This window comes from Marmota monax, unplaced genomic scaffold (assembly GCF_021218885.2).
Source record: "Marmota monax isolate L192 unplaced genomic scaffold, Marmota_monax_Labrador192_F-V1.1 WCK01_AAM20220418_F8-fsc00007, whole genome shotgun sequence".
NCBI classification, from domain to species: Eukaryota; Metazoa; Chordata; class Mammalia; order Rodentia; family Sciuridae; genus Marmota; species Marmota monax.
This window is the reverse complement of record NW_026692781.1, coordinates 32,563,204-32,590,483: the sequence shown is the minus strand read 5'-3', so window position 1 is coordinate 32,590,483 and position 27,280 is coordinate 32,563,204. Positions and strand designations below refer to the sequence as shown.

The window sequence follows — 27,280 nt, the reverse complement described above, 5'->3', positions numbered from 1 at the left end:
TAATAAAATTGCTAGATAGCCAATCAATACACAAACATTGTTTTCACATACTAGATAGAAGTATTGAAAATTAAATATCACTTATCATAGCATCACAAGGCACTAAATATTGGGAATAAATATTAAGAAGGATGTGCAAGATATCTATAGTGAAAACTGTAAAAATTACTGAGAGAAATTAAAGAAAACCTAAATAAAAGGCAAGGTCTACTATGTTCATGGTTCATGAGACTTATTATTAGTATTTCAATTATGTTAAATTAATACATGTTATAATGCAATCTCAGACAAAATTCCAGCAAATTCTTTATGATGAAATTCAATTTAGGTGACTTTTCTTTATAGTTACTGCTTGCTTTTGTGTCTGCTGAGAAATTTTTGCCTGTCCCAAGGTCATGAAGAAGTTTTCTTATGTTTTTCCTAGAAGCTTGATTGTTTCAGCTTTTACATTTAGGTCTATGATCTGTCTCAAATTAATTTTTCTATATGGTATAAGGGTTCGAGATTCCTTTTGTTTCATATGGACATGCAGTTAATTTGGCACTGTGTATTAAAGACTGGATTTAATTTTAATCATAAAAATCAGCATAAAGAAAGTGAAAAGATAATTCACAGACTGGAAGAATTATAATTGGCCAACAAAGAACTTGTACCAAAAAAATATAAAAATGAGCTGGGCGCAGTGGCACACGCCTGTAATCCCAGTGGCTCTGGAGGCTGAGGCAAGAGGATCGCAAGTTCAAAGCCAGCCTCAGCAAAAGTGAGGCAGGTACTAAGCAACTCAGTGAGATCCTGTCTCTAAGTAAAATACAAAATAGGGCTGGGGATGAGGCTCAGTGGTTGAGTGGCCATGAGTCAATTCCTGGTACCAAAAAAAACCAACCATATTAAAATCTGTAAACTAGTAAGTAAATAGATTATTTATTATATTATCAATTACATTAATAACAATTACATAATTATAGTAATGTGATATAAATGTATTATTAATTATAATTAATTTTTACTTTTGGATTTAAAAAATTAAGGAAAAATAGGCAAAAGACTAGAATAGATAGTTCAACAAAAAGAATATAAAAAGAGCCCATACACGTATGAAAACAGTTCAACATCATTAGTCAATTAGATAAATCCAGCTAAAAGCATAACAAGATACCAGTACCCATCTAACTGATTAGATAAAGCTGCAAAGCCTGGCAATAACAATGGAATTTTCTTAATTGCTAATAGGAATAAAATTGGTATGACTTTCATTGTCATTTAAAAATATTTGGCATTAACTTCTAAAGCTAAACATACAAATATGCTATTACTCCGCCTTTAAGTCCTAGTATATGCCATTAGAAGTAAGTGCTTATGTTCATTAAAAAACAAGTATAATAGTGTTTATAAAAACTTTATTCATAATGGTCCCAAACTGATAAAAATTCAAATGTCTGTCAATAGCAGAATGGGTAAATAAATTGTGGACTATTTGTCTAATGTTGTAACTACTGAAAAATGAAAACAGAACTACAGATCCATACAATAACATGGTAGACTCTTCCATATAAAATGTTAAATAAAAGAAATAAGCACATCAAAAGATTATATTAAAAGATTCCATATATGTGAAGTTCAAAACAGATAAAATTAATCTATAGTGATAAAAGTTAGAATAATACTTTCGAGGACTACAAGACAGGATGTAGGAAGAATTCTGGGGTACGGGAAATGTTCTGTATCTTGATGGGGTGGTGTTTGCATAGGTTTCTACATATGTAAAAATTCATCAAGCTTTAAACTCATCGTGCATTTTAAATTGTTGTTCAACAACCACAATAGGATAGAAAAGCCCTGCCTTAGTGTTTCAGCTTTTCTCAAACCAGATGACTGAAATTAGTCTTTGACGTTAGAAGTTTCTATTTTCTGGCTCTAGACTATTGTACTTACCTTCAATGATTTGGTCAACATACTTAAAGGCATGCTCTACATCTCCTTGCTCAATTTTTTTCTCAGAAAAAAGAAGAATTGTGCTCTAGGGCTTGCTGCGGTGGAGAAACAAACAAACCAAAACAATTTTTTAATTTGCATCCTAATAAACTATTTGTCCCCCGTCAGAATTCCATGCTTCTACTCTATCAGATAGATCTCTTTTTTAAAATATATTTTTTTAGTTGTAGTTTGACACAATACCTTTATTTTATTTATTTATTTTTATGTGGTGCTAAGAATTGAACCAGTGCCTTGCACGTGCTAGGCAAGTGCTCTACCGCTGAGCCACAATCCCAGCCCCTCAGATAGATCTTTACAAACAGAGACAATTGGAGCCAAAACAGTGTGAAGAGTCAGTGGAAATTGGATTAAAGTGAATTACAGGCATCCCTAGGTGACTCACTAATTTTTTCAAGGACTTGGAGAAGAGCTAAGGATACAAAGCTCTATTACCATGGCCCCACCTCTAGATTGTTGAGTGATTATCTGAGGCATTTGGTTTTAAGGTGCCAACTCTGGGGTAAGAGGGGCTCATGATAGAGTAAAGAGAATTTAAGGAGGAGGAGGCTGGGGTGGGTGGAATGCTCAGGAATGGCCTAGTATTGGCTACCTGAATCAGATCCAGTAACATTTGGAGTTAAAGGCTCATCATAAAATAACAGTTTAAGGTTGAGATCAGGTGAGGGATCAAAATGAGGACAAGGACAGACTGGTTAGGCTGCAGGTTTTCTATCAATAAACAGTGGAAGATGAGTGTGGAAAGGTGATTGAGGATGGTGTAGGAAAGACCTTGACACTACATTGAGGAGTTAGACCTATGTAAGGGGACCGTGCTGAATAGGAAAGGTAAACTGCTGAACTCAGGGGCTCAGAAATGTTAATGTGGTGGGAGAGGGGCTGAACTGTAAGACAAGAGCCTCTCTAAGTGGTTATTCAGACAATAAGGTGGTGAGGATGGTGCTGGAGGATGGAGTGAAAGTGAGAATGAGAAGAAAGGAGCAGAAATAAGTGGCAGTTATAGGATCATTGGAAAAATTTGAATTTGATAACTGTTGGGAAGAATGGGAAAATCAATGAAGATGTTCAACCTGATTAGGCATCTACCTGCTCATCTATCCTTCCATCCCACTATCACTCAACACACATTTATTGAGCACCAACTGTGGGTTTAACACTGGTAGGCACTAGAGATATAAAACAAAACACAGCACATCTTTGCTCTCATTAATAACAATAAAACCAAAAACAATAGCCAACATTTATTGACTGCATCCCCAGGTGCTATTCTAAGTAGTTTACTTGGATTCTGTCATTTAAACCTCATAAAGATTCCTATTTTTCCGGGCTTTGTGGCACATACCTGTATTCCCAGAGACTTGGGAGGCTGAGGCAGGAAAATCACAAGTTCAAAACCAGCCTCAGCAATGGCAAGGCACTAAGCAACTCAGTGAGACCCTGTCTCTAAATAATGTACAAAATAGGGCTTGGGAAGTGGCCCAGTGGTCGAGTGCCCCTGAGTTCAATCCCCAGTACCAAAAAATAAAAAATAAATAAATAAATAAAATAAAAAATAAATGAATTTTAAAAATTCCTATTTTACAGATGAGAAACCAAAGTCTGTGGAGTTTAAGTAACTTGCCAAAGTTTTCATTTCATTTCTATTGAGAAGCTGTTAAATGGCAGAATCAGATTATGGGTCCAAGTAGTTTGTCTTCTGAGTTTGTGCTTAAGAACAGTGGGCAGAGAAACAGAGGACCCAGCAGTTGTAATATAACAAATGTTACAATGTTTATGAGTTCCTCAGAGCTCTAGATTTTCTCCCAATAAAATTATTACTCCATATACTATGAATCAAATTGATGAGTTAGCTAATGAGTTAAATACTTGGGCAATAATGATGTGCAAATCTAATGTTTCATTTGATAACCACTTACCATCTAATCCTTTATTGTCTTTTTGGTCATTGCATCCTGTAATTTTTCCAAAAATGACAAGAAAAACACCTATCATGAATGCTCCAAATATACTCACTGATGGGTCAAATAATGGTACAGCAGCAGTAGTTACCCCTGATCAAACTTTTACATTTTTAGTACCCAAACAATCAGCTCAAAAGGTAGAGCTTAATGCAGTTTTACAAGCTTTTGTGATGTTTAAAGATTCTGTATTTAATTTATTTTCTGATAGTCAGTATGTAGTTAATGCTATAGTATCTCTTGAAGATGCTGGTAGGATTTCCCCTTCTTCTACTGTTTTCTCTTTGCTTTCCACTATACAAAGTCTAATCTGGGACAGAAAAGATCCATTCTTTATAGGACATATCAGGGCACATACAGGATTGCCTGGAGCCCTTAGTTTGGGCAATGATTTAGCAGATAAAACTACACATGACATACATATTTTCTCTACACTAGAAGAAGCTATAAATTTTCATAAAAAGTTCCATGTCAATGCTAATACTTTACAAAAGCATTTTAAAATAACTAAGGAACAAGCTAGACAAATAATAAAACAATGTCAAAATTGTGTGACCTTTTTACCACAAGTTAATCTTGGAGTCAATCCTAGAGGATTGATACCTAACCATATTTGGCAGATGGACATCACACACATGCCAGAATTTGGAAAATTAAAATATTTGCATGTTACAGTTGATACTTCTTCTGGATTTTTGATGGGCTCCCTTCATGCCAGAGAAAAAACTAAAGATGTTATAGCTCATTGCTTACAAAATTTTGCCACTGTGGGTGTTCCAAAACAGTTAAAAACAGATAATGCCCCTGGTTATACTTCTACCTCTTTTAAACAATTTTGCTCAACATTTGGCATTACTCATATAACAGGAATCCCATACAATCCACAGGGACAAGGCATAGTTGAAAGAGCTCATCAAACTATTAAAATGTACTTATTAAAGCAAAAAGAAGGAATTGGGAAGGGGTATATATTCCCCAAAGATAAACTTAAAATAACCCTTTTTACTCTAAACTTTTTAAATTTGGATTCATCAGGACTTAGTGCTGCGGAAAGGCATATGTGTCCAAAAAATGTACATAAGCCCAAGGTACTTTGGAAGGATATTCTAACAGGACAATGGAAAGGTCCTGACCCAGTAATTGTCTGGAGTCGGGGGTCTGTTTGTGTGTTTCCACAGGGAGAACAGCAGCCGATTTGGATTCCAGAGAGATTAACCAAGGTCCTGACCCAGTGATTGTCTGGAGTCGGGGGTCTGTTTATGTGTTTCCACAGGGAGAACAGCAGCTGATTTGGATTCCAGAAAGATTAACTAAAGCGATTTCTACAGACCAAAAAGAAGATGATTTGGCTCAAATCTATAACAACTGATATCCAAAACTCCAGTTTGGCTATTCTTACATCTGCGAGAGAACCAGGATGCTTTTTTCAATATCTATTTTATTATTGCCCTTTGCCATATCATGAAGTTCTATTTTGTTTTTTGAGCTCATACAGACCTAGGTTAATGTTTTGCTGATCAGTTCTATTTTTTGACTATAGAGTTTTTAAACATTGCAATGGAGATTTCACCTGTAAAAGGTTATAAGGCCTTTACTATAATGTTATGTGTTGTATGTATTCTATTATGTGTGCACACTTGTGTTTTGTGTTATATGTTTGAATGTACGTATGTCCATATATCATATATGATGAGCGCTCATGATAAAATGGATCCAAATATTTTTTTTTCACGTGATTTATATGGTTTAATTTAAATTGGGTAAACAACTGTTGAGGATTGTTTTAATATGTAAACAAAAAAGAAGGTTAACAGATCTGTTTGTTTACTTTCACCTTTCCTTTTCATTATATTTAATAATTCTCTTAAAGACAATGTAAATTGTTAAGAAAATTGTTTTCTTTTAGTGCCTTCTGTAATGTTACATAATTTTTTCTTTAGCCATTATTGCCAGAATTCCTATCTTCATCCCAGTGCTGGTGAAGTCAAAGATAAAACCAATCTATAGCTTCTACAATAGCCATCACTGAACTGCTTGCAGAACTTGCCTGGACACATTGTGAGCTCACCTGTATGCACTGTGAACTATCTGTTGGTGCAGCGACTTGTGGTAATGTTGGGGTATTTTTGCTGATGATGTCATTGGTGGTACAATTTTTCCAAAAGGAGCCGTCAATTGGCTTGGTGTATCTTCCTCCCTTCTGCTTGTCATGATCGTCCAGCTATTTGGGGGCCAACAGAGGTGAGGCAAAGAACCTCACCCCCCCGCTGGTACAAAGACCTCTCCACAGGTGTGGCTGTATACTGGACCGGTAGTCAGTGACGGGTAAGATCCAATTGCAATGGTACCAAAGGACCGTATGTACTATTGGACAACCTAAGGCAGGCACGGTCCCTAAGCCACATGCTTGTTGTTTAAACAGAGAGGGGGAGATGTTGAGAGCCACAGCCGAAGGGGCCCCAGCAAACTTCCAGCTGCAAGCAACCAGCTGCCGGCTGATGATTGGCTCACAGCGGCCCCAGCAACATCTAGCTGATTGGCTCCTCTGCGGTGATGCTCATTGGGCTGTTTCCCTGCCCTTTCAGACCACGGAGCTGCTCATTGGGGGACTTTTTTGGCTCCGCCCACGTGACCCAGCCAATCGGCCTCAAGAGCAGGAGGATTGTGGGAGGTGGAGAGAAGCTTGTGTGGGAGAGAGAGGCTTGTGGAAAGCCGGTGGTGGCAGTTGAGGCTCTGAGGATTTTTCCTGAGAGGCTGTTTTGTTTGGCGTGTGTGGTCCTAAAAATAAAGTTAGTTTCTTTTGACAAGTGGCTCCTGATTGTGCCCAGCCAGACTGCGGCACCCATTGACTAGCTTTGTTTGTGGGGTCTTGAGGGCAATACTGTGGTGTTGCTGATCTGTATTCTCAGGCAGGCTTTGGTGAGAGGCCAAGGAGAAATGGGCATAGGAAGTTAGTTTCACTGCTGTACTGGCTGCAGAAGTACTTGTGGGGAAGAAGGTGTTTGGACAGGAAAGCTCTTGAGGTGCTGATTACTAGAGCCTTTCTCTAGGATAGCACTGAACAAAGTATATAGATGGAGCCCAGCTTATACTATTTTATGACTCCATGACTGAATTCTGCCCCAAAGTATACTGCCCTAATCATGCTACAAGATGCAAAGTGGTCAGACTACCTCTATTGTGATGATCCTTGGTTCTATGTCTTCGTAAGTGATCTTCACTTTTTTAGCTGCCTCTTTGGCATGAGCATAGGTATAGGCAGCCACGGTGCAGATGATCTGACCCACACAAATGACCTGCAGGAAAGCCACATGCTGCTGATTAGCTAAGGGCATAGACTCATCAGAAAGGAATGATCATTCTCACATTTTAACATTCACCTGCTGGATTTTGTGGTCAAAGAGAAAACTATTTTCTACCTATGAGAATAAAATTTAAACCAGTGGCTCCACTGGGACTTAGGGGACACAAAAATTGGTTGCAGAACTTAATTCTCTTGACTTTCATGATCTGCCTTCTGCTGTCTTCCCACTCCTCGTCATTCCTGCAGCACACACAGTGATCTGGTCAACCTGAAATTCTGCTTTCTTTCAATGTCTGTTCATTCTTAAATTTGTTCTAATTAGTTGCACATGACAGTAGAATTCATTTCATACATCATACATAGATGGAGTATAATTTCTCATTCTTTTGGTTGTACATGATGTAGAATCCCACCGGTTGGTTATATAGTTATATATGTACATAGGGTAATAATATCTGCTTCACTCTACTATCCTTCCTAACCCCATACCCCCTCCCCTCCCTTCACTCCCCTCTACCTAATCTAATGTCTCTGTTCCATATTGCTTCTCTTTCACAGCTATTCAGAGACCTTCCTTAAGAAGACTGATGACTTCTCATCAGAATCTCAAAGGGACCCCTGATTTAAGAGAGAAGTGGAGAATCACAGAGGTGGAGGAGTCATTGGTTTCCAGTTTTTGTGGTGTGAATGTAAATCTGTGGATGTTCCAGTGGCAGCTGATAATCATTTTGGTCTCTCCAGCAAAGTGTTCAAATCATAAACCATGCACAAATCACACACCTCATTCTGTGCATAAAAAATCTCTCCATGATGGTTATTATCCCCTGGAACATCCTCTGCTGTGATTACATCAGCCACACCTGGAAGTGACAGGGCTTCTGAAGTATCAATTGATCTAGCAGGGAAAACATGATGGTAGATATTAAAGATGCAGAAGTAAGTTCATGGCACAATATAAATGATTTCTCAAGTCGAAAAAATATATGTGGACTTCATAACTAAATCATGGACCAATAGTCTATGTTGAAAAATATTATTATCTAGCAGGTGTTCTAACTCTTGGTCATAGATTCTTTAATAACTATGCTTAAAAATGACTTTTCTCAACTGGTCCTAAGCACTTCAATGTCATGAACAGTGTAGCTGTAAATAGGGACTTTTGGCTGGTGTTAACAAATGCCAGAGGGCATCTCTGGAAAAAAAAAAAAAAGACTTTTTCCAGTCCAGAAGAAGAAATGAGTATTCTAAGTTGACTTAAATATGCAATAGCCTCTCAATTTGAATGTGAAACTGTGAATGCATTTTAGTAACACATGGGAACATCTTTTGTTTCCTTACATGATCTTTGCATGAGCTCTGGTGCTGGTGACTACAGCAAGGAAGAGTTCCTGGTCAAGGCGGGGCATGTCATCACAAAATATGGCTTCCCCTGTGGCATGTTTAATGGCCGATTGGTGCATGACTGGGTGGCCAACTGGATCTTGTGGGGATTGGTGGGGATCCACACACTGTTAATGAACAAAGCAAGTAAAATTTACACTGGAAGTTCTCTCATATCCTGAAAATTGGGTTTGATTTATCTAGCTTACTCACAAGTGAACAAACAAACAAACAAACAAATGAAAACTATAGGTAATTAGATATTCAGATCTGTGAATCAGGTTAATTAGTATCCATGAGTTCTATAGTAAGGGATATATTCTGATTAAAATCCCTATTCCTGCCCCCCCCCCAAAAAAAAAAAGAAGACATCATTCCTGTCTTCAAGGATTCTTACAATCTCATTGAGGCATCAGAACACACACAAACACACATTAAAATAAGGCGGTCTATTTCATATGGCAATAAAGAATAATTTACACAATTGATAAAGCGGAACAAAAATATCTAAGTTCCTGGGAGATTCAGGGTGGTTGTCATGAAGCAAGAAGGCTTTCTAGCGGCAGAAAATGTTGAGTCAGGTTTTAAAGGATGGACGGACACTGGTCAAATAAAGGGGGAAATATTTAGGTTACAAAACTGAAAATAATGGAGAAAAGAAATTCAGAACAGAATTACTTGAGTAGCCCTGAATGAAAGCACAGTAGCTAACCAAGTAATTTGTGTATGGGTGACATCAGGTGGCTTTTGTAGACTCTATCAGCAATAAATATATAACAGGCATATGTATCCCAAAAACATACATATATTAAAAAACAAAAACTTTACCAACCCACCTGGAACATCTGGATTCCTTGTGGTGTTTCTATGGGGAAATCTTCTAGAGCACTCAGGAACTTTTCTGGAATATCAGGAAACTTCTGGGGATCCTAAAAAGATTATTTCACATTTAATTTTGCAATCTGAATGACTAACATGGAAAAACATGTAAAAACGGGGTTATCCAATGGATTCTTCAAGATCTTAGGTTGCAGCTCTGTTGACAGAAAGCTCTGAGCCTGGAGTTCTCTAAGCTGGTGGCGAGGTTTGTAGAATGACTTCTGCATCCACTTGGGCACACAGAAAAGTAAGGTTGTTTCCAAGAGCCAAGACTTCACTTCTTGACAAGGTCTCTCTCTTTTCTTTTTAAACTTTAATTTAATTAATTATTTTTTAAAAAAACTTTTGAGACAGGCTATCACTGACTTCCTGAAGCTGGCCTTGAACTTGCAGTCCTCCTGCTTCAGCTCCCAAGTTGCTGGTTTTACAGGTGTATGCCACCTGTCAGACTGGACAAGGTCCTCTTGAATGAGTGCAAATATGTGCACTTCTAAATGGAGGCTGTGCTTTCAAATCCAGGCCAATTATCTCAGCATGTATCTCCAAGAAGCAACTGAGGAACAAGCAGTGCTTAATTTACAAGAATGTTCAATTTTAGATTATTTGTGATAGTGAAGAAAATGGAATTAAATTAAATATCAAACAAGAGGAAAATGGCTTAACAAATTATGGCACATTCAGATGCAATATTCTGTAATCATGCAAAATGGTTTTGTAAGAGTATTTTTATTGATGATGAAGAAATATACTTCAGGGAATATAGTTAAATGAAAAAAGGGCTACAGAATTTATGTATAGTATGCTTCCAATTTAGTAAAAAGAAATTGAAAAATATCAAAGTGTATATTCTAAAAATGTTAATAGTAATAGTTGATTATTATTGGATTACAGTTCATTTAAAAAAATTTTGCCCCTCTCTATTTTGAATTCTTCTATAGTGATAGAATATGTAATAGTGTACAATATATAATAATATATAATAATGAATAATGAATAAAATAAAATATTTAATAAATCATATATACATTTGTATATCGAATGTGCTACATAATACATAATAGAATATATAATAGTATATAATTGTATGTAATAAGATATATCAATAATATTTGGTAGAAGAAACACTGCTGTGGAGGTTATTTTAAATGAGGTTGAGTAAGAAAAAACTAGTTAACAGAAAACTTGAAGCAATTTAAACGTTTAAAAATAAGGAATGGATCAAATAATGGCACAGTCATCCATAAACACACATGCAACCATTCTGTCACGATGCCACTGAGAAATATTTAATGACATTGAAAGATGTTCATATTACTAAGTAAAATAAGTAAGCAACTCTCGAGGAGTGGCTAGCACCTCGCCAGGGTCCTTTTGTCTGCTCAGAGGGATAAGCCTCTGAAGAACTTAAAGTCTGAAATAATTAGTAAAGAACAAAAGACAGAATCACAATCACAGTTTTAAAGGATGGAGCACCTGATAGGTTCAGCCACACAGGAGCTGGAGCTGGACAATTAGAAAATGGCTCCCGTGGTTTATTTAAGGGGGTACATCAAAGGCAGGGATAAGGTTTCAGAGGTGGTGTCTTGCTTCGTGATGTCTGGCAGTCAAAGATTGACTGGCATATTGACAGGTCACACCCATCTCTGAGAGGCTGTGTGACCACAGCAGGTCACTCCATCTCTGGTCCTACATGGGACCTTCCTGAGCAGAGCTCAGGGGGAGTTTACATGTTTGTGGGCGATCTTACCCTGTGAGATTGCCACCGGAAGTTCCCAATACCAGGCTTTCCCACTAACTGGCTACCGTGCTGAAAAGATCCTCATGTATATATAGTTCACGGATGGGTCTCAACAAGCAACGTCTATTGAACAGTTATTAATATGCACACACATATACACACATCCATAAAGAAGGGTTTAGAAGGATGTGCACTAAAATATTAATAGTGGTTGAATAAGGATGATAGGGGTCACAAATCATTTTTTCTTCCTTTTTGCTTTACTCACATCTCCCTTTCTCCCTCCCTCCCTCCCTCCCTTCCTTCCTTTCCTCCTTTCTTCCCTTCTTCCTTCCTTTGCAGCACTGGGGATTAAAGCCAGTGGTGCTCTACCAGTGAGCAACATTCTCAGACCTTTTTTCATGTTTATTTTGTAAATGGGTCTTGCTAAGTTGCCCGGACTGGCCTTGAACTTGTGATCCTCCTACCTCAGCCTCCCAAATGGCTAGGATTACATTCTAAGTATTAAAGTATTATTTTTATGCAAATTTGTTTCAAACAAGGAAAAGGTATAATTTACTTACTGAAGGCTTTTCACCATTGTTAGTTAACCTCTTATTACGTTTTAGCACTTGTCACATGGATCATAGGGCAAATAGACTAACAAGGCTGCCCCCTTCAGAGCCTGGGGTTACAGGAGAAGAAAGGGGAGGAGAAACCACTCCAGGCCCAGAGGCAGGGCTGGAGGCTAGGAAGCACCATGGAGGGCACCATGCCAGGTACACTCAGTGTATTATCCAAACCAGGCAGGGGAAGTCTTCCTGTGCAGACCCATGCTTGGAATGACAAGGAACCAGAGACCCAGAGAAATCACTTACCATTTTGTTCAGCCCTTGCCGCACTTTGAGGTAGAATTTGAAGAGTAAGCTGATGATGAGTGTCCGCCGGTATTCCACCATGCCACCCTCAGCTGCAGGGGGAATGTGGATCTCATCCAGGACCCACTGGCACGCGTCACTCAGCATCTCGTCATCCCACTGTCTATCAGTAAGAATGCAAACGTTTCACAGAAGGGGCAAAGACTGTGCTACGATTTATCATCTCTGAAACTCATGTTGAGATTTGATTGTCATTGTGGTGGTGTTGGAAGAGGTGATTTAAATCTTTAAGAGAGATTAATGCAGTTGAGAGACTAGAGTAGTCACTGTAACAGCATGCTGCTAAAATGCAAGTATGCCACTGTGTTGTCTCTTCAGCCAACACCGGCTTGCTTGCTCTTCAACTTTTTGCTGTAAGTTGGAATGGAAAGAAGCCTTTGTGGGTGTCATGCTCTTGGACTTCCAGCCTCCAGAACCATGTGCCAAAATAAACCTCTTTCCTTTATAAATCATCCAGTTTCAGGTATTTTGTTATAGCAATAGAAAGTGTACTAAGACAGATAGATACTAAACTGATGGCAAGAAAAGATGGAGTGCAACCTGTAACCATTTTGGTTTGTGTGTGTGTGTATGTGTGTGTGTGTGTGTGTGTGTGTGTGTGTGTGTGAGAGAGAGAGAGAGAGAGAGAGAGAGAGAGAGAGAGAGAGAGAGAGAGAGAGAAAGAGTTGGGGAGGTACAGGGGATTGAATCTGGGCTCACATGTGCTAGGCAACTGCTCCACCATGGAGCTATAACTCCAGGCATCTGTAATCATCTATGAAGTCTGAACAAAAGATTCTCAAAATATTTCATTAGCTTTTTTTTTTAGCACCTAATGCAGGGGCTCCCAAAGTTTCCTTACTGAATTCTCCTTTATTATTTTTTTAATAAAATGAGTTGGAAATATTGATTTACCTCAAATAGCTCAAGTGAAAAACAAAAACAAAACAAACAACCAAAACACTACTAAAACGAAAGCTTCCTGAGACCTGAAACTCTGTCTTGTGCTCTGCTGTGTCTGCAGGAACTAGATCAGTGTCTGGTACAAAAAGTACACTGCATAAACATGGTAAATGACCCAATGATTGAAGAGAGTTGGAAAAATTTCACAAACAAAAATTTGTACAGAGTTGTTTTGGAAGCATGGATTTATTTTCATATCTGAAAAACCTGGCATTAATTGCTAGTTTTCGACAAGGAAGGTTAAATTTTGATGATGGGTTAAATTTATTGTAAAACTGCAAGTTGGAAGAATTTTTAGAACTTACTCTCCAAATGCTAGAGGTCATGAGAGTTACAAGAAGAAGACAATGTGACTTTTAAAAAATATATTTCATGTTCTTTAAGTGGAGTAAGAATATTTTCAGATGTCTTAAGTCCCAGTATTAGAGCTATTTACTTATTTTACAGTTGATTCCTTAGAGGTACCACCTACTCAAACCATGTGATTTGTGCATAAACTTTACTTCAGAAACTTGCAATAAAAGAATCATTTTATCTCAAAGGCCTGGCTTTTGGGTGGCTTGTACTTTCTTCATCCAATTCTGTGGTGCTTAATTTTTTTTAGGGGACTATATGTATGTTTGAAACCAGAAAAAAATTTCCAAAGTACATTTTTTATTAAAACATTCCAAACAGAACGGCCCACATTCCATGTGGCCAGACACGCCATGACATACCTCCCGACAAGCCGTCTGCAGGTTTGGCTTGCTGAGAGCACGGTGGGGCCGAAGCTTCCAAAGAACATCTGGAGCTCCCGGACTGTGTTTGTGTTGTCTTCAAACTTCACGCTCATCCCGGCATTGACAATGGCAAAGGCATTCTCTTGCCGTTGGGCCAGACGGAGCCCCGACACAAAGTGCCACTGGAGATAGAGAAATGCTCGGAAGGGTTAGTGCTTATCTCCACTGATCTACTTGCACAAAGTGACACAGTAAGTGGCAGAGCTGGGGTTCCCCAGCTGTCAGGCTCCAGAGTCCCTGCTCATCCCCTGGGCTCTATTTCTTTCAACTCTGGATCGCCACATGTGGCCTGGGTAAGTAAGTGACTTACTATTTGCATTCTAATTTTCTTTTAAACAAGAAGTTGGGTTGGATCAGCTGGTAACGGGGGGCTGCTGTTGGGATGAGGGGACAGTCAGGAGAAAAGGTGCCACTGCCTTGGCCTCCTCACTGCTCCTTCTGCCTTCAGTCCTCCCCCCAACCAATTTATGCTCACTCATTTCTTCTACTGGATCAATATTCTTAAAATAGCTCTTTTATTCAAATTTTACCTTGCTTTAGGCTTCAAAGGTGGCCACCTGCTAAAACACATAAGTCCTTGTAGCAGCTGAGATGCTTGGTGATGGACCCCGGCCTCCTTCCCTGACTCACCTCGCAGGCTGTCCAGCTGCCCTGTTCCTTACCTCCCAGCTCCATGTGGTTCTCCTGCCCGGATTGGCCACCCCATGGATTCAGGGCTATCATCTGTCCCCCAATAGAAACTACTCTAGCTGCCTGTCATTTCCTGTCCCAGGCAATTGGTCCCCCTTCCCCTACCCTACCTTTCAAGCCCTTCCTGTTAGATTTAGAGACTCTGAGGACAGGACCCCATGCCTTTTAACTCTTGTAGTGTCTTCCAGTTTGAACACCATGCTGTGATACATAGTCGGTAGGTAAAGAATCTTATTAAATGATTTGGTTAATAAATGTTGATTGACTTTGAAATACCTGAAATAACTTTCACTTAGTTAGAAGCTTCCTCTAGCTAATGTTGACTATGTACTCAATCTTGGCTAAGATGCACATTCATTTTGAAATAAAAAATTCTACTCACATAATAGATTTTGCTTTTGCAGGGCCGATGTTCCCTTAGACCTAGAGATAGGGACCAGGATACTATCAGGAGCTCTTTTGGGGTTTTTGGCCCTTTTAATTTAACTTTAATTTAAAATCTTAATCTTAAACATCCAGCAAATCAATATCACAGTGTACTGGGCTTTAATGTCTATCTCTCAATCCTGTAGGTGATCATTTATTATCTTAAATTAACCCAGGTTATGTGTTCTTAAAGCAGTACTTCTGCAAAACATTAACAAGAAATCTTTAGACCATTTATAAGAAAACTACAAAATAAAATTAACAAGAGTAAAAACATATTTAGTTCGTGAAAAGGTATCTTGAACTTTGGCAGAGTTATATACATCAAGCCCACAGAAATGTTTCACTCTTAATTTCTTTTAAGTCAAAAGAAAGAAATGAATATAATAATAATAATATGTATAAATACTGAATGCAGCCAGGGTTATATTTACCTTTATACAAATATATATATATATATATATATATATATATATATATATATATATATATATATATATAAATATATATATATTTGCATTCTAATTTTCTTTAAAACGAGAAGTTGGGTTGGATCAGCTGGTAACGGGGGGCTGATATTTATGGAGGAAGGGAGTCATGAAGAATAGATTGCTGAGGATCTATGAAAGTTATAATGTGACTCTTCTATGAAAGAAAATCAAATGACCATCTGGGAATTGGTCTCCCCCTGTGAGAGGCCCAAACTTTCCCTAAAGCAACTGGTTCTGAATAGGGGGCCATTTCCCCTGGAAGCCTGTTTGCAGCTCAGGCTTTCTGCACAGGGCCAGCAGGGCTTCTGTGGGGCAGGGCAGCAGTTCCAGGAACCTCACCTGTGTAGAGTAGGGGATGAAAATAGACAACACAATCTCTTCAGATTTCAGGCTGGCCTCTGGTGCTTTCTCCAGGAAAGGGCCATTTAATGGAATCTGCCGTTCTCCTTCTGTTAGAGAAAATGGCCTTGATTAGGTTGAGCTTTTTCACTGCAGAACCCACGGCAAGTGGTGGATGTGATGTATCTGTGGGAAAGACAGCGTGTAGGCTGGGAGCCAGAACACAGGGGTCTAGTTCCAGCTCCCAACCTGGCTCGCTGAAGCAAGTCATGGCAGCTTTGGGGTCCCATCTGCACAATGACAGGGATGGACCTGATAAGCTGAGGAGTCTTTTCTGGTTCTTACAGCACATTTATACACCACTCACAAATTTGGGCCTTAAGGAACTTTAAAGTTATTTGGAAACAATCTGCAATGTTTATATTTCACAAATGGTAAAATTGGGATTGGGAAAGATTGAATGACCTTTCCATAGTACTAGAGGTAGGACTTCCGGCAGAGGTGGGATTCCTGATATATCACTTTCTCTTTGATTATTTGCATATATGTGTACACACACACACACAGACACACACACACTGTTCTCTTAGTTTATCATACTCTCTTGAGTAACCTTTAAAAAATTAATTTTAATCAGAGAAGAATCTCATACATCAGTAGCCCTATGAATAATATGAGTTTGTTTTTATTTCCTGAAGTTTAAATCCTTTTCCCTCCCAAAAGCTCAAAGTATCTGAATAAGGACAGAAGTAATGGGTAAGATGTCCCACAAACTTTATTTAGTTTAAAATGAAATTCTTATAAGAAAAACTGCCATCTTTATGAAACTCTGGATTGAAATATGCCATGGAGAGACCGCTCATTAATATTTTTCTTCAACTACTTTGATACTGTAATTTTAACTGCTCACAAATTGGTCAAATATTTAAGAAAAATTGTCAGGTGCAATAAAAGTATCCAGTTTGTAAGATAAAGGACCTCTGTAGAGCAGATAACTGATCAAAGTTTCACCCTTAGGTTTGAAGCAATGTCAACATAGCCTTATGAAGTGAAATTAAATATTCTTGGGTCCCCAGCTAATAATTACAGCAGAGGCTACAAAACAAACAGTGGTAAGTCTAAAGTAGAATACCTGAAGCTTGGCCTCTTACCTTTAGATATCAGGTTGATGGTTGCATTTCCTGCTGCTAAAATGGGATTTAGGTCAGAAAAATGAGGCTGGCTTGCCACATGTCCTCCTAAAGTTTAAATAAAAAAGGATGGCATTTGAAAAGATGTACTTAGTTGTTTGTCAAATAATGAATTCTCTATACAGAGGCCTTGTGTTAAGTTTTTAATTCTCTTCTTTGTGTCACAGAAAGATCTGTGAATTTGGAAGCAGCTAAGTAGATTCAGACAACATGTCATACAATATTCCCACTCTTGACCCCATCCTGAGAAAATATTCCTCTTCCATGTGCAACAAGGAGGAATGATTTCCTCAAGGACTGACTCAAATATGCATTTGTCTTTGGAAACATTCCTTGATAGGCGTGTTTACCTATGAAGATAGATACAAAGGAAAATGAATGGGAATTTGGGGGCTGGTGAAAGCAGGTTAGGGGGAAGGGAAGGTTTGGCCAAAGGGTAGAAAAAGTATCAGACAACATGAGGAGGGTGGAGAGACTGTGGCCTGAGCAAATTGAAAAACTGGGATATGGAGCCTGTCTTGCTGCTGTGAAACAGAATGCTTCTCTGTCACCTTGAACCTTCAGTAAAGGCTATTCCACATTGACTCAAACAAGGGCTCTCTGAAGACTTACGGAGTCAAGTTGATAATGAGAGGACCAATGCCATTTAGAAAAGGGACATAAGATGCAGAAGGTGAAAATGAAGGGCAGATATGGAGGATCAGCCAAGGAGCCAGAGCCAAACAGGAGAAATATAGTGACCCATGACCCCACCAAATCCTGCTAATCTACCCACCATGTGTGGAATGGGGAGTAGTCTGAGCCAATTTTTCTTAAGTTTCCCCCCACCACCACTGTATTTTTATTGGTACATTACAGTTGTACATAATGGTAGAGTTTGTTGTTATATATTTGTACATGTGCATGATATAATTTGGTCAATATAATTTCCCAGTATTTCCCCTTTACCTCCCCTCCTCACTCTCCTGGATCCCCTTCTTCTACTCTACTGATCTCCCTTTGATTTTTTCTCAAATATTAAATAACTAGGAAACCCCAGTAAGCTAGACAACTGGGGAAATCCACGAATGCACATGTGGGAGACACATTTAGAAACTGACCTTAATACAAAGATCTAAGAGGAGAACCAGCCATAAAAGAGCATCTTGGAGGTATATTTCATAGAGTGTTAGAGCTGGACAGTACCTTAGAGACAGTCCATTGGGTTGGACCTTAATTTCAAAAATTAAGAGACAGTGGTTTAAAGAGATCAAATAGCTTCTCCAGGATCATACATCATCACAGGTAATTGGGACTAGAATTTGGGAATCTTCTGACTCTTGTATCATAATCTTATTATATCACAGTTCTCTTACTTTGAACACCTCCACCTATCCCCACTCTCATATTGAGGAGACATGTTCAACATTGACTTAGGATTCCTCTTCAGGATAACACTGGTTAAAATGAGCAGAACTGTATGACTGTCCAGAACTGTGACTTATTTTATCTAATAGAGAACGTACAGCCATGTTTCTAATCTGGGCTCCTGCAAGTGTCCTCAGTTGCTTCAGGAGGGCGCGAAATGTCTTAGTCTTCTCCTTTGGTTGCTCCGAAACAATAATTTGTAAGGCATCATTCAACTGGGCCAGGCTGTATCCTGCACCTATTGTCACCCCTAAAAATAAGATAGTGGAATATAAGCTTAACTGAACTTTAACAAGATAGGACTGCATGAAACCAGTCTCTTCAATCTGTCTTCGCTTTCCATATTCACTCAGAACAACAACCAACAAAAACAATAATTAAAAATATTTCTGGCAATCTGCTTTACTCTCAAATACTGAACACCAAACTCCTTTTCTCAGTCATGTGTGCCATAGACTTTAGCACATATCAAGCACGAATAACTGAAATTCAGTACTTCATTTATTTTTCCTAAATTGCTCAAATATGGAAATCTTAGTCAAGGTCTCATAAAGGTTTTTTGTTTTGTTTTTAAGTTTACAAAGCCTAAATAAAAATTAACCTGAAAAATGTCAATTGCCCATTTGTCCTTCTTCAGTTATCTCTTCCTATTGTTCTCAGATCAAAAAGATAAAAAGAAAAGACAACTGCCATATCTTGGGTCAATTTTATTTGCAGGTGTGCTTATAGGGTATAGTTTAAGTAGTGATGTCATCTAGTCCATGCATCCTCAATGGGAGCAATATTGCTCCCAAAGGAGTGCGAAACTCTTTTTATGTGTAAAGCACCAATACACACACTGCACATAAAAAAGATATACATTTTATGGGCGGTATTAAAATTTACTAGATGGATGGTTAGGGAAACAGTGCCTATTGCTCCCTGGAGGGACAACAGTGAAGAAAAGGGACAACAGTGAAGACCCAAACACTGATTTGGGTCCCACAGGCTCTACCTCCTCCCCACCTCCTCACCACACCCTAACCAAATACTTCCCACACCTTCTCCCAACCTTCTGCTCTACATGGCTGGCCTCCCTTACTCCATCTCTTCTTGTGAGTCCATTGATATACACTTTCCAACAGGTTAAAAAGTGAACAGACTGACTGACTTCAGACTGGCAGGTCAGAGGGGCTATCAAGAAATTGTCTACTTGATTTCTGTTTCCTCACTGAGGAGAACCTTGCTTTATAGGATTTTTAGTTTCTACAGTCATTATCATTCCAGTGCTTAGTTTGGGTAGTGGATGGTGGGATGTGTTTTTCAGATTGCCTTCTTTAGTGCATTAGGTGGAGCAAGAAGACCTGGGTTGGAGCCTTGACCTGGATATGCTAGCTGTGTGATGTTGATGAAATTACTTAAGCCCTTTGATTCTATACCTTCTGTAGGGTAATAGAGGTACCATGGCTGCCTGCTATGTCTATCTATCTCTCAGGGTTGTTGTGAAAGCATGTGAAGATAAAAAAATTGTTGTTCATCGTTATATTTCAAACAAATTTGTTGTTCATAGTTACATTTCTTGTGGTCAAGATATATGTGTATGTGTGTGTGCATATGTTTGTGTATGTATATATGGAATAAACCTTGAGAAAATTTGTGAATCGGAGAGTAATGTGTGACAAGAACCTTTCCTACTGGACAGCACATGTCTTCAGTTTCTTGTTTGGTCAATCCCTGAATACCTGGTGAGGTATGTGACATCTTTCTGCTATTATGGCTCCTATGATGATGTAGAACTCAGTGATGTAGCTGAGTAAATTCATTTGAAAATGCTCATAAAAGACACAGGGTAGGTGCTCAGTAAATATCTGAATAAAGAAATGAGGTGAGTTATTCTGTGAAATCTCAAAATCACTCAGCACCTGTGGTTGCTTCCCAACAGCCCAACAGCCAACAATTATATCTTATTTGTGAAAGAAGGTACTTACCATCATCTGTGGTGGTCACAAAGTGTAGTTCTGGAAGCCCAAGTGGAGATATAAAAACTGGATGGAATTCATCTTTGAACTTAATGGCGGGTCCTTAAGGGGAACACCATTTCAAGCAATCAGAAAAAGAAGAAAATGGATGCTAATACATGTAAGTTACTGATAAGCCAGAATGAAAATTGTGACACTCATAACTTATATTCAAAAGAAAGCAACAAATCATTCTAAAGGACCATGAGTATCATTAACAAAAATGAATTGCACTTAGGAGGAGTTTCAGAAGAGACACAGAGTTTAGGCTACCCACTCTAAAGAACAGGGAAGCAAACACTTACCCACTGTAGTGTTCCCCATGACAAGTGGGGCTTTCGGGAAATTGGCTTTCAGCTCCAGAAGGTCATCCAGGGTCACAGGGGTGATCCAGGTAGTCCTCTCCCCTTGGAACGTCAGTCTTCTCTTATTTGGATCTTCTGCCATTCTCTGCAGAGAAGCAAATGTAACACACTTTCAAGCAGGGCTCTTGATCACAAGCCACGAGTGTATCCACAGCTCTGGGTGTTGGGAGTCAGCCCAGCTCCAAAGACTAACTTCCCCATATCCCATGAAGAGCCGTCCAATGGTGAGCCCTGCTGGCTCACATGATCCTTACCCACCAATCAGAGCCCTGCTGGCTCACCTGATCCTACCCACCAATCAGACTAGCCCTGATGGCTCACCTGATCCTTACCCTCCAATCAAAAAGCACCCCTTGTCAACTGTCAAACTACCCCTGGCTCTATAAATATGCAGAGCTGTTCCTCAATAAAGGGGCATTTGCTCTGTCGACAAGCCTTGTTCGTTCTTTCACTGGGTGTCCAGGTGGGCTGCAATTTAGCTTTCTGGAGAGATCCAGCTTCTAGGGATCACCAATGAGTCATCTGTTGATAAGATCCATATGGCACTGCTAAAGAATCATCATGGAGAGTGGCCTAAACTCCATTTGTATTTGCAAAGTGAGTGTGTGAAGAGGAAATAGCACAATGTAGTGAAGGTGGCTTGGCCTGGAACTAAGATGCCAGGCTTCCTGCTCTAGTTCTGCCCAACAGTGACTCAGAGGAGACTCATCTTTGGGGATGAGATTTTCTGCTGGACAAGAATTGTTTATAGGCAAAATTATCCTTGAAAAGCATCCCTTAAATCACTCAGCAGGAATTGCATAAATGGGTTTTTTGAACAACTGTCTCTATATATTTAGATATGTGTGTACAGACAGCTACACTATGCATGTAATTTTTATTTCTAGATTTGTACTCAGGATGCCCAAGTTCTCACCATTCTGAGAGGTGTGTGGGGACTGAGACCTTCTGTAGCCAGTGGAATCACCTCTCTCGTGTTCTCTCCAGGCACAGAAGAGAGTGGCAGACACACTGCACTATATACGTTATTTTCTCTTTATCTTTCCCCCATTGAGTTGAAATTACAGAAACTAAATGTAAGAATAGTGTGATTCTGCTATTCTAAGTGTCTTTGGATTCTTACTTACTGATTTTACAAATGACCTTTAAGATATCTCACAGAGTACCAATGGCCTTGGGTGTGTCACTGTACTCTGGCCTGAGGCTCTTCAGTTGATGGGATTCAACCAATGCATCCTGGCAGCTGATCCTGGCAGCACCACTCGTCCAAGCTGTCTGTTCCACTTATCTGAATAAAATCCCTAAAAATGGGTTTTTGCTCCATTATCTTGGACACACTTCCCACTTTTAATGTTAAAGCTCAGTAATTTCATAGTGTAATACAAAAAGGCAGATACCATATCATGTTATGAAACAATAGAAGTAAAGTATCTTACTATCAGTTCAGGAGGGAATATAGGCTCCTGGGATGGGTCCAATGGCTGGAATTCATCTTCATCATACAGTTTGGTACATATCTCAATGAAACAAAACAAAACATGGAGTTACTGAGAGAAGTGCAGGAAGATTTAAGTGAGAGACTTCAGAGTCAGGGCCTCTTCCTCTGACACGTCCTGACACAAAATGAGGTGCCAGAACCACAGGGCATCTCTCAGTGGAGTGCTTCCCACTCTCTCAAGAGCACTGGATGATTTCCCAGCTTGCTTACTAGACTCTGGTTTTCTTCCTCTGGTGTCAGAAATTGGGTTTCAGGTTTCTGTTCTGGGTCCCAGGAATCATTTGCAGGTATTTTTTCTGGCAGGAGCATGAGGAGGCACTGCTGCTCAGTCTCTCTTAGTGAGGGACTAACTCACTAAGAGTTAGTGAGTTAACTAACTAATGGGGATGGTTGCTAAACTCAGACTAAGCACAGAAAGCCTTGATGCTTGGGAAGGGAAGCAGCCTGTGCGACCAGCCTTGTGCGAGTCACGAACCTCCTAATTTTTGGAGCTCTTTGAGGCTTTTGATGATCCCAATTCACTTATTTTGCATTTTACTTACTCACACTAACAGAGAACTCCTTTGGGTTTATATGGATGTTTTTCAGCCAATCTCAACTGAAGTGGAAAAGCCAGATACTTACTTTTTCTTGTCTGTTTTCAAGAGCCTGCTCATCTTGATCCATGCAACATTTTCCGGATCCTTTCAGCTGACAAACACTGGATTCCTTAGGAGGTAATGCAGTTGAAGTCAAATTCATTAGTTGGTTCTTTTTTTTTCACTTAAAAGATTAAATTTTTATTTGGTCACAAATTCCATCATTAATTTTACTTTGAAGTACAAAATTTAGCACATATTTTCTTTTTTTTCAATTTTTTTATTGGTTGTTCAAAACATTACAAAGCTCTTGACACATCATATTTCATACATTTGATTCAAGTGGGTTATGAACTCCCATTTTTACCCCATATACAGATTGCAGAATCACATCGGTTACACATCCACGTTTTTACATATTGCCGTACTAGTGACTGTTGTATTCTGCTACCTTTCCTATCCTCTACTATCCCCCCTCCCCTCCCTTCCCATCTTCTCTCTCTACCCCATCTACTGTAATTCATTTCATTAGTTGGTTCTTTAGTCACCTATCTTAGCATCTGGCAGGTTAGGTAACCTGCTATCTCTTCACTGAACAATTAAATAAAATAATAGGGAGTGAACGGGACGAAGTCAGGATGGAGTCCTGTAAACAGTGTCATTCCAATCTCTGGGGATGGCAAAGGTGTGAGAGGTGGGTGGAATCAGCCAGCAGAGGCCTCTATTGGAACTGAGATACATGAAGTGTAGTTACAGTGTAGTAACCAACCCAACAAATTGTTTTTTGTCATCTTAATGGTGATACAGAATGCATCTTTAATGAAGTCCTAAGAAGACAAGCTGGCTTTAAAACTTTCTATATATCAATATAAATAAAGCCTGAGCTTATTTGTCATTTATTGGGGTCATTTTGAATTATTGGGATGACTCAAACATTTTAAAATCATTTAACTTTAATTTTTAGGACATTTCATGCAGAAATGCAGAATTTGGAGCTGGAATTCATTTATCAGTTACTACAACAATCAGACTTATCATTCCTGTTTTCCCTTTTCAATGTGTAAACACTGCCAAAGGGTTTGTGGCAATCTAGAGATGCTCTTCATACATAAGTCAAGGGGAGGCAGCTGGGATGTGGCTCAGCAGTAGAGTGCTTGCCTCCCACGTGTGAGGCACTGGGTTCGATCCTTAGCACCACATAAAAGTAAATAAACAAAACAAAGATACTTTGTCCATGTTTAACTAAAAAATATTTAAAAAAAAGTAAGTCAAGGTGAACTGGGTCTAGTGCCTGCTTTAACACATATTAGCAGGGTTAAATTCGGATTATAAAACCCATCCCCAAAAGATTCGATAGATTTAAGTATTAGAAAAGTTTCATACAGTGCCTGACACATAGAACTACTGCCAAAGTAGCAGCTGGTATATCTTACTTGCAAGATCATTTCTACAGAATTAAGAAGGGATTTGGATTTTATGGCAATGCTGTACACAGTAAAGGAACTAACTACAAGTGGCTGAATGTGGGGACCCAGTATGAGAAAGAGTCTAAATATCTAATTTTGTCTCTATCTTTGTACAGATTTTTTTTTTGTCACCAGAAAAATAATCACACTGTAAGAGGTTGAATCAGACAAAGAAACTGCTGTTTTTGAAGGTCAAAAATGGTAGTATATTGCCCACTCCTATGGTTCCACATAAATAATATCCAACCCAGGAATTAAAATAAAATAGCCTGTAGTGTGTAGAACATGAAAATATTCAGTACTGGCATTAAAATATGTCTTTTAAAGATTTTTTTTAGTATTTGGCATGAACTTATGTACCTTGAATTGTTTTTAGCCAAACAATCATATAAAAATAATTTTTACTATAAAAAATGCGTCCTGGAAAAACACCCCTACTGAAATTGTTTCAAAATATATCTTCTCCTGACATTTAACTTTATGAAAACAAGATATTTCAAAACTATCTGCTCCCCCATACACTAAATCATTTTTTTCCCCAGCTTCCTTTGTCTCCTGTGGTTCCTGTTTCTTGACTTGGAAGGTGACCTGGGTTCTTTGCTCTTTACCATCTGGTGGCTATGATTCTGGCAATCCTCTTAAAAGTGATTTCCTTGTCTCCACATTTGCCACACTGGTCTGGGTCGTCATTCTCTCCTGTGTGGGACATGGCACTAGTCCATCCCTTCACTCCCAACATGGCTCCCCAGGCTTATCTATAAGCAAGTGCCAAGAATTTTTCTTCCAAAATTCTGTTCTCATTGTGTTATTTCTGGCTTGAGAACAATGACTACACATTGGTTATCAGCTTTACATCTACATTCTTTAGCCCCAAACACGATCTTATGAATTTTTAATACTTTAGTCTCATCATTTAGTCATTCTAACCTGAATTTTGGACATCTCTCTTTTTCCTACTTCCATCCATTTTCTTTTTTTTTTTATCTCTAAGTATTGATTTTATTTATTTTTTTTATTTATTTTTTTTTCTTTTTTTTTTATTGTTGGTTGTTCAAAACATTACATAGTTTTTGATATATCATCTTTCACACTTTGCTTCCAGTGGGTTATGCACTCCCATTTTTAGCCCATATACAGATTGCAGAATCACATCAATTACACATCCATTGATTTACATATTGCCATACTAGTGACTGTCATGTTCTGCTACCTTTCCTATCCTCTACTATCCCCCCTCCCCTCCCCTCCCCACCCCTCTTCTCTCTCTACCCCCTCTACTGACCTTCATTTCTCCCCCTTGTATTATTTTTCCCTTTCCCCTCATTTCCTCTTGTATGTTATTTTGTATAACCCTGAGGGTCTCCTTCCATTTCCATGCAATTTCCCTTTTCTCTCCCTTTCCCTCCCACCTCTCATCTCTGTTTAATGTTAATCTTCTTCTCATGCTCTTCGTCCCTACTCTGTTCTTAGTTACTCTCCTTATATCAAAGAAGACATTTGGCATTTGTTTTTTAGGGATTGGCTAGCTTCACTTAGCATAATCTGCTCTAGTGCCATCCATTTCCCTGCAAATTCTATGATTTTGTCATTTTTTAATGCAGAGTAATACTCCATTGTGTATAAATGCCACATTTTTTTAATCCATTCGTCTATTGAAGGGCATCTGGGTTGGTTCCAAAGTCTTGCTATTGTGAATTGAGCTGCTATGAACATCGATGTAGCAGTGTCCCTGTAGCATGCTCTTTTTAGGTCTTTAGGGAATAGACCAAGAAGGGGAATAGCTGGGTCAAATGGTGGCTCCATTCCCAGTTTTCCAAGAAATCTCCATACTGCTTTCCAAATTGGCTGCACCAATTTGCAGTCCCACCAGCAATGTACAAGTGTACCCTTTTCCCCACATCCTCGCCAGCACTTGTTGTTGTTTGACTTCATAATGGCTGCCAATCTTACTTGGAATTTTCCTAGACCTCTCTCTAGCCTTCATTTCTAGTGTTTTCTTTAGGACCTAGCTCAAAACTCCCCTTCTCTCCTCTGTCTCTTTTCTTCCCATTTATTAATTCTCTTAAGTTCATGTTCCTTCAAAATTTATATGCATATATTGGATACGTTGAGTTTTTAATATCTTGCTTTTCAATTATGGTTTTATTGTTTCCATGCTTTATTTTTTTCAGTAGACCACACATTTCTTGAAGTCATAAACTAAATTCTGTCCTCCTCAGGAAAATGACCAATTTAAGGATAAAAACAAGACAGATGCTAACCATTTATTTAAAAAAAAAGCTGTAGGTATTTAACAACTTTCAGTGATTAGAAAAGGCAACATGGGGTTATTTTAGAGATTAGTGAATGCAATACATTATTTTAATGCAAAAGATCATTAATGTAACAGAATGGGTAGTCTTTTTTTTAACTCACCACACAGAAAGTTTTCCCACTTTCTATAATTGGTCGGTATCCAGTACATCGGCACAAATTACCTGATTAACAAGGGGTAAAGTTTTAGAAAATAATATAGAAATACATTGCATATCTGTACTTCATGTTTTCAGTGGAATAGTTGTATTAGTATTGAGATTCTTTTTTTTTTTTTTGCTCCCTAAAGCCAGCAAGATTTTTTTAGAAAAAAATGTTTCCCTTGGAGATGTTCTTCAAAAAATAAATTTTGTGGTTACATTTTCTTCCTGAAATACCATAGAAATCTCCAAAGTTTTTCTCAATCCTTTCTTCTTTATTTCCTGCCCCTATCCTAAGTTGTATATCTGCATCTCCATATCATCTATGTGTCCCTCGGTCATACCTTTCTCCTGCAGTCTCCCAGGGTAAGAGGAATTGGGACTGCTATAGTCTGGATAAGTGTCCCCAAAGGCTCATGTGTTAATGTCTTGGTCTGGGTGGCGCTACTGGTGGCAGAATTATTGATGAGTTTTTCTATATCTTTAAATTT

At 38.7% G+C, this 27,280-nt stretch overlaps 1 protein-coding gene across 1 annotated transcript in view; it reads right to left on the bottom strand.

Annotated features, from left to right (window-relative positions):
- LOC124094564 (aldehyde oxidase 4-like) overlaps positions 1 to 27,280 on the bottom strand; it is a 62,964-nt gene that overhangs the window by 21,777 nt on the left and 13,907 nt on the right. Inside the window, 16 exon segments of the mRNA XM_058580358.1 lie at positions 1,933 to 2,006; positions 2,008 to 2,027; positions 7,124 to 7,246; positions 8,035 to 8,149; positions 8,593 to 8,762; positions 9,471 to 9,563; positions 12,109 to 12,271; positions 13,827 to 14,011; positions 15,836 to 15,945; positions 16,987 to 17,081; positions 18,532 to 18,682; positions 20,400 to 20,492; positions 20,735 to 20,879; positions 22,231 to 22,311; positions 22,917 to 23,000; positions 26,752 to 26,813. Of these exon segments, the coding sequence (XP_058436341.1) occupies positions 1,933 to 2,006; positions 2,008 to 2,027; positions 7,124 to 7,246; positions 8,035 to 8,149; positions 8,593 to 8,762; positions 9,471 to 9,563; positions 12,109 to 12,271; positions 13,827 to 14,011; positions 15,836 to 15,945; positions 16,987 to 17,081; positions 18,532 to 18,682; positions 20,400 to 20,492; positions 20,735 to 20,879; positions 22,231 to 22,311; positions 22,917 to 23,000; positions 26,752 to 26,813 (1,764 nt within the window).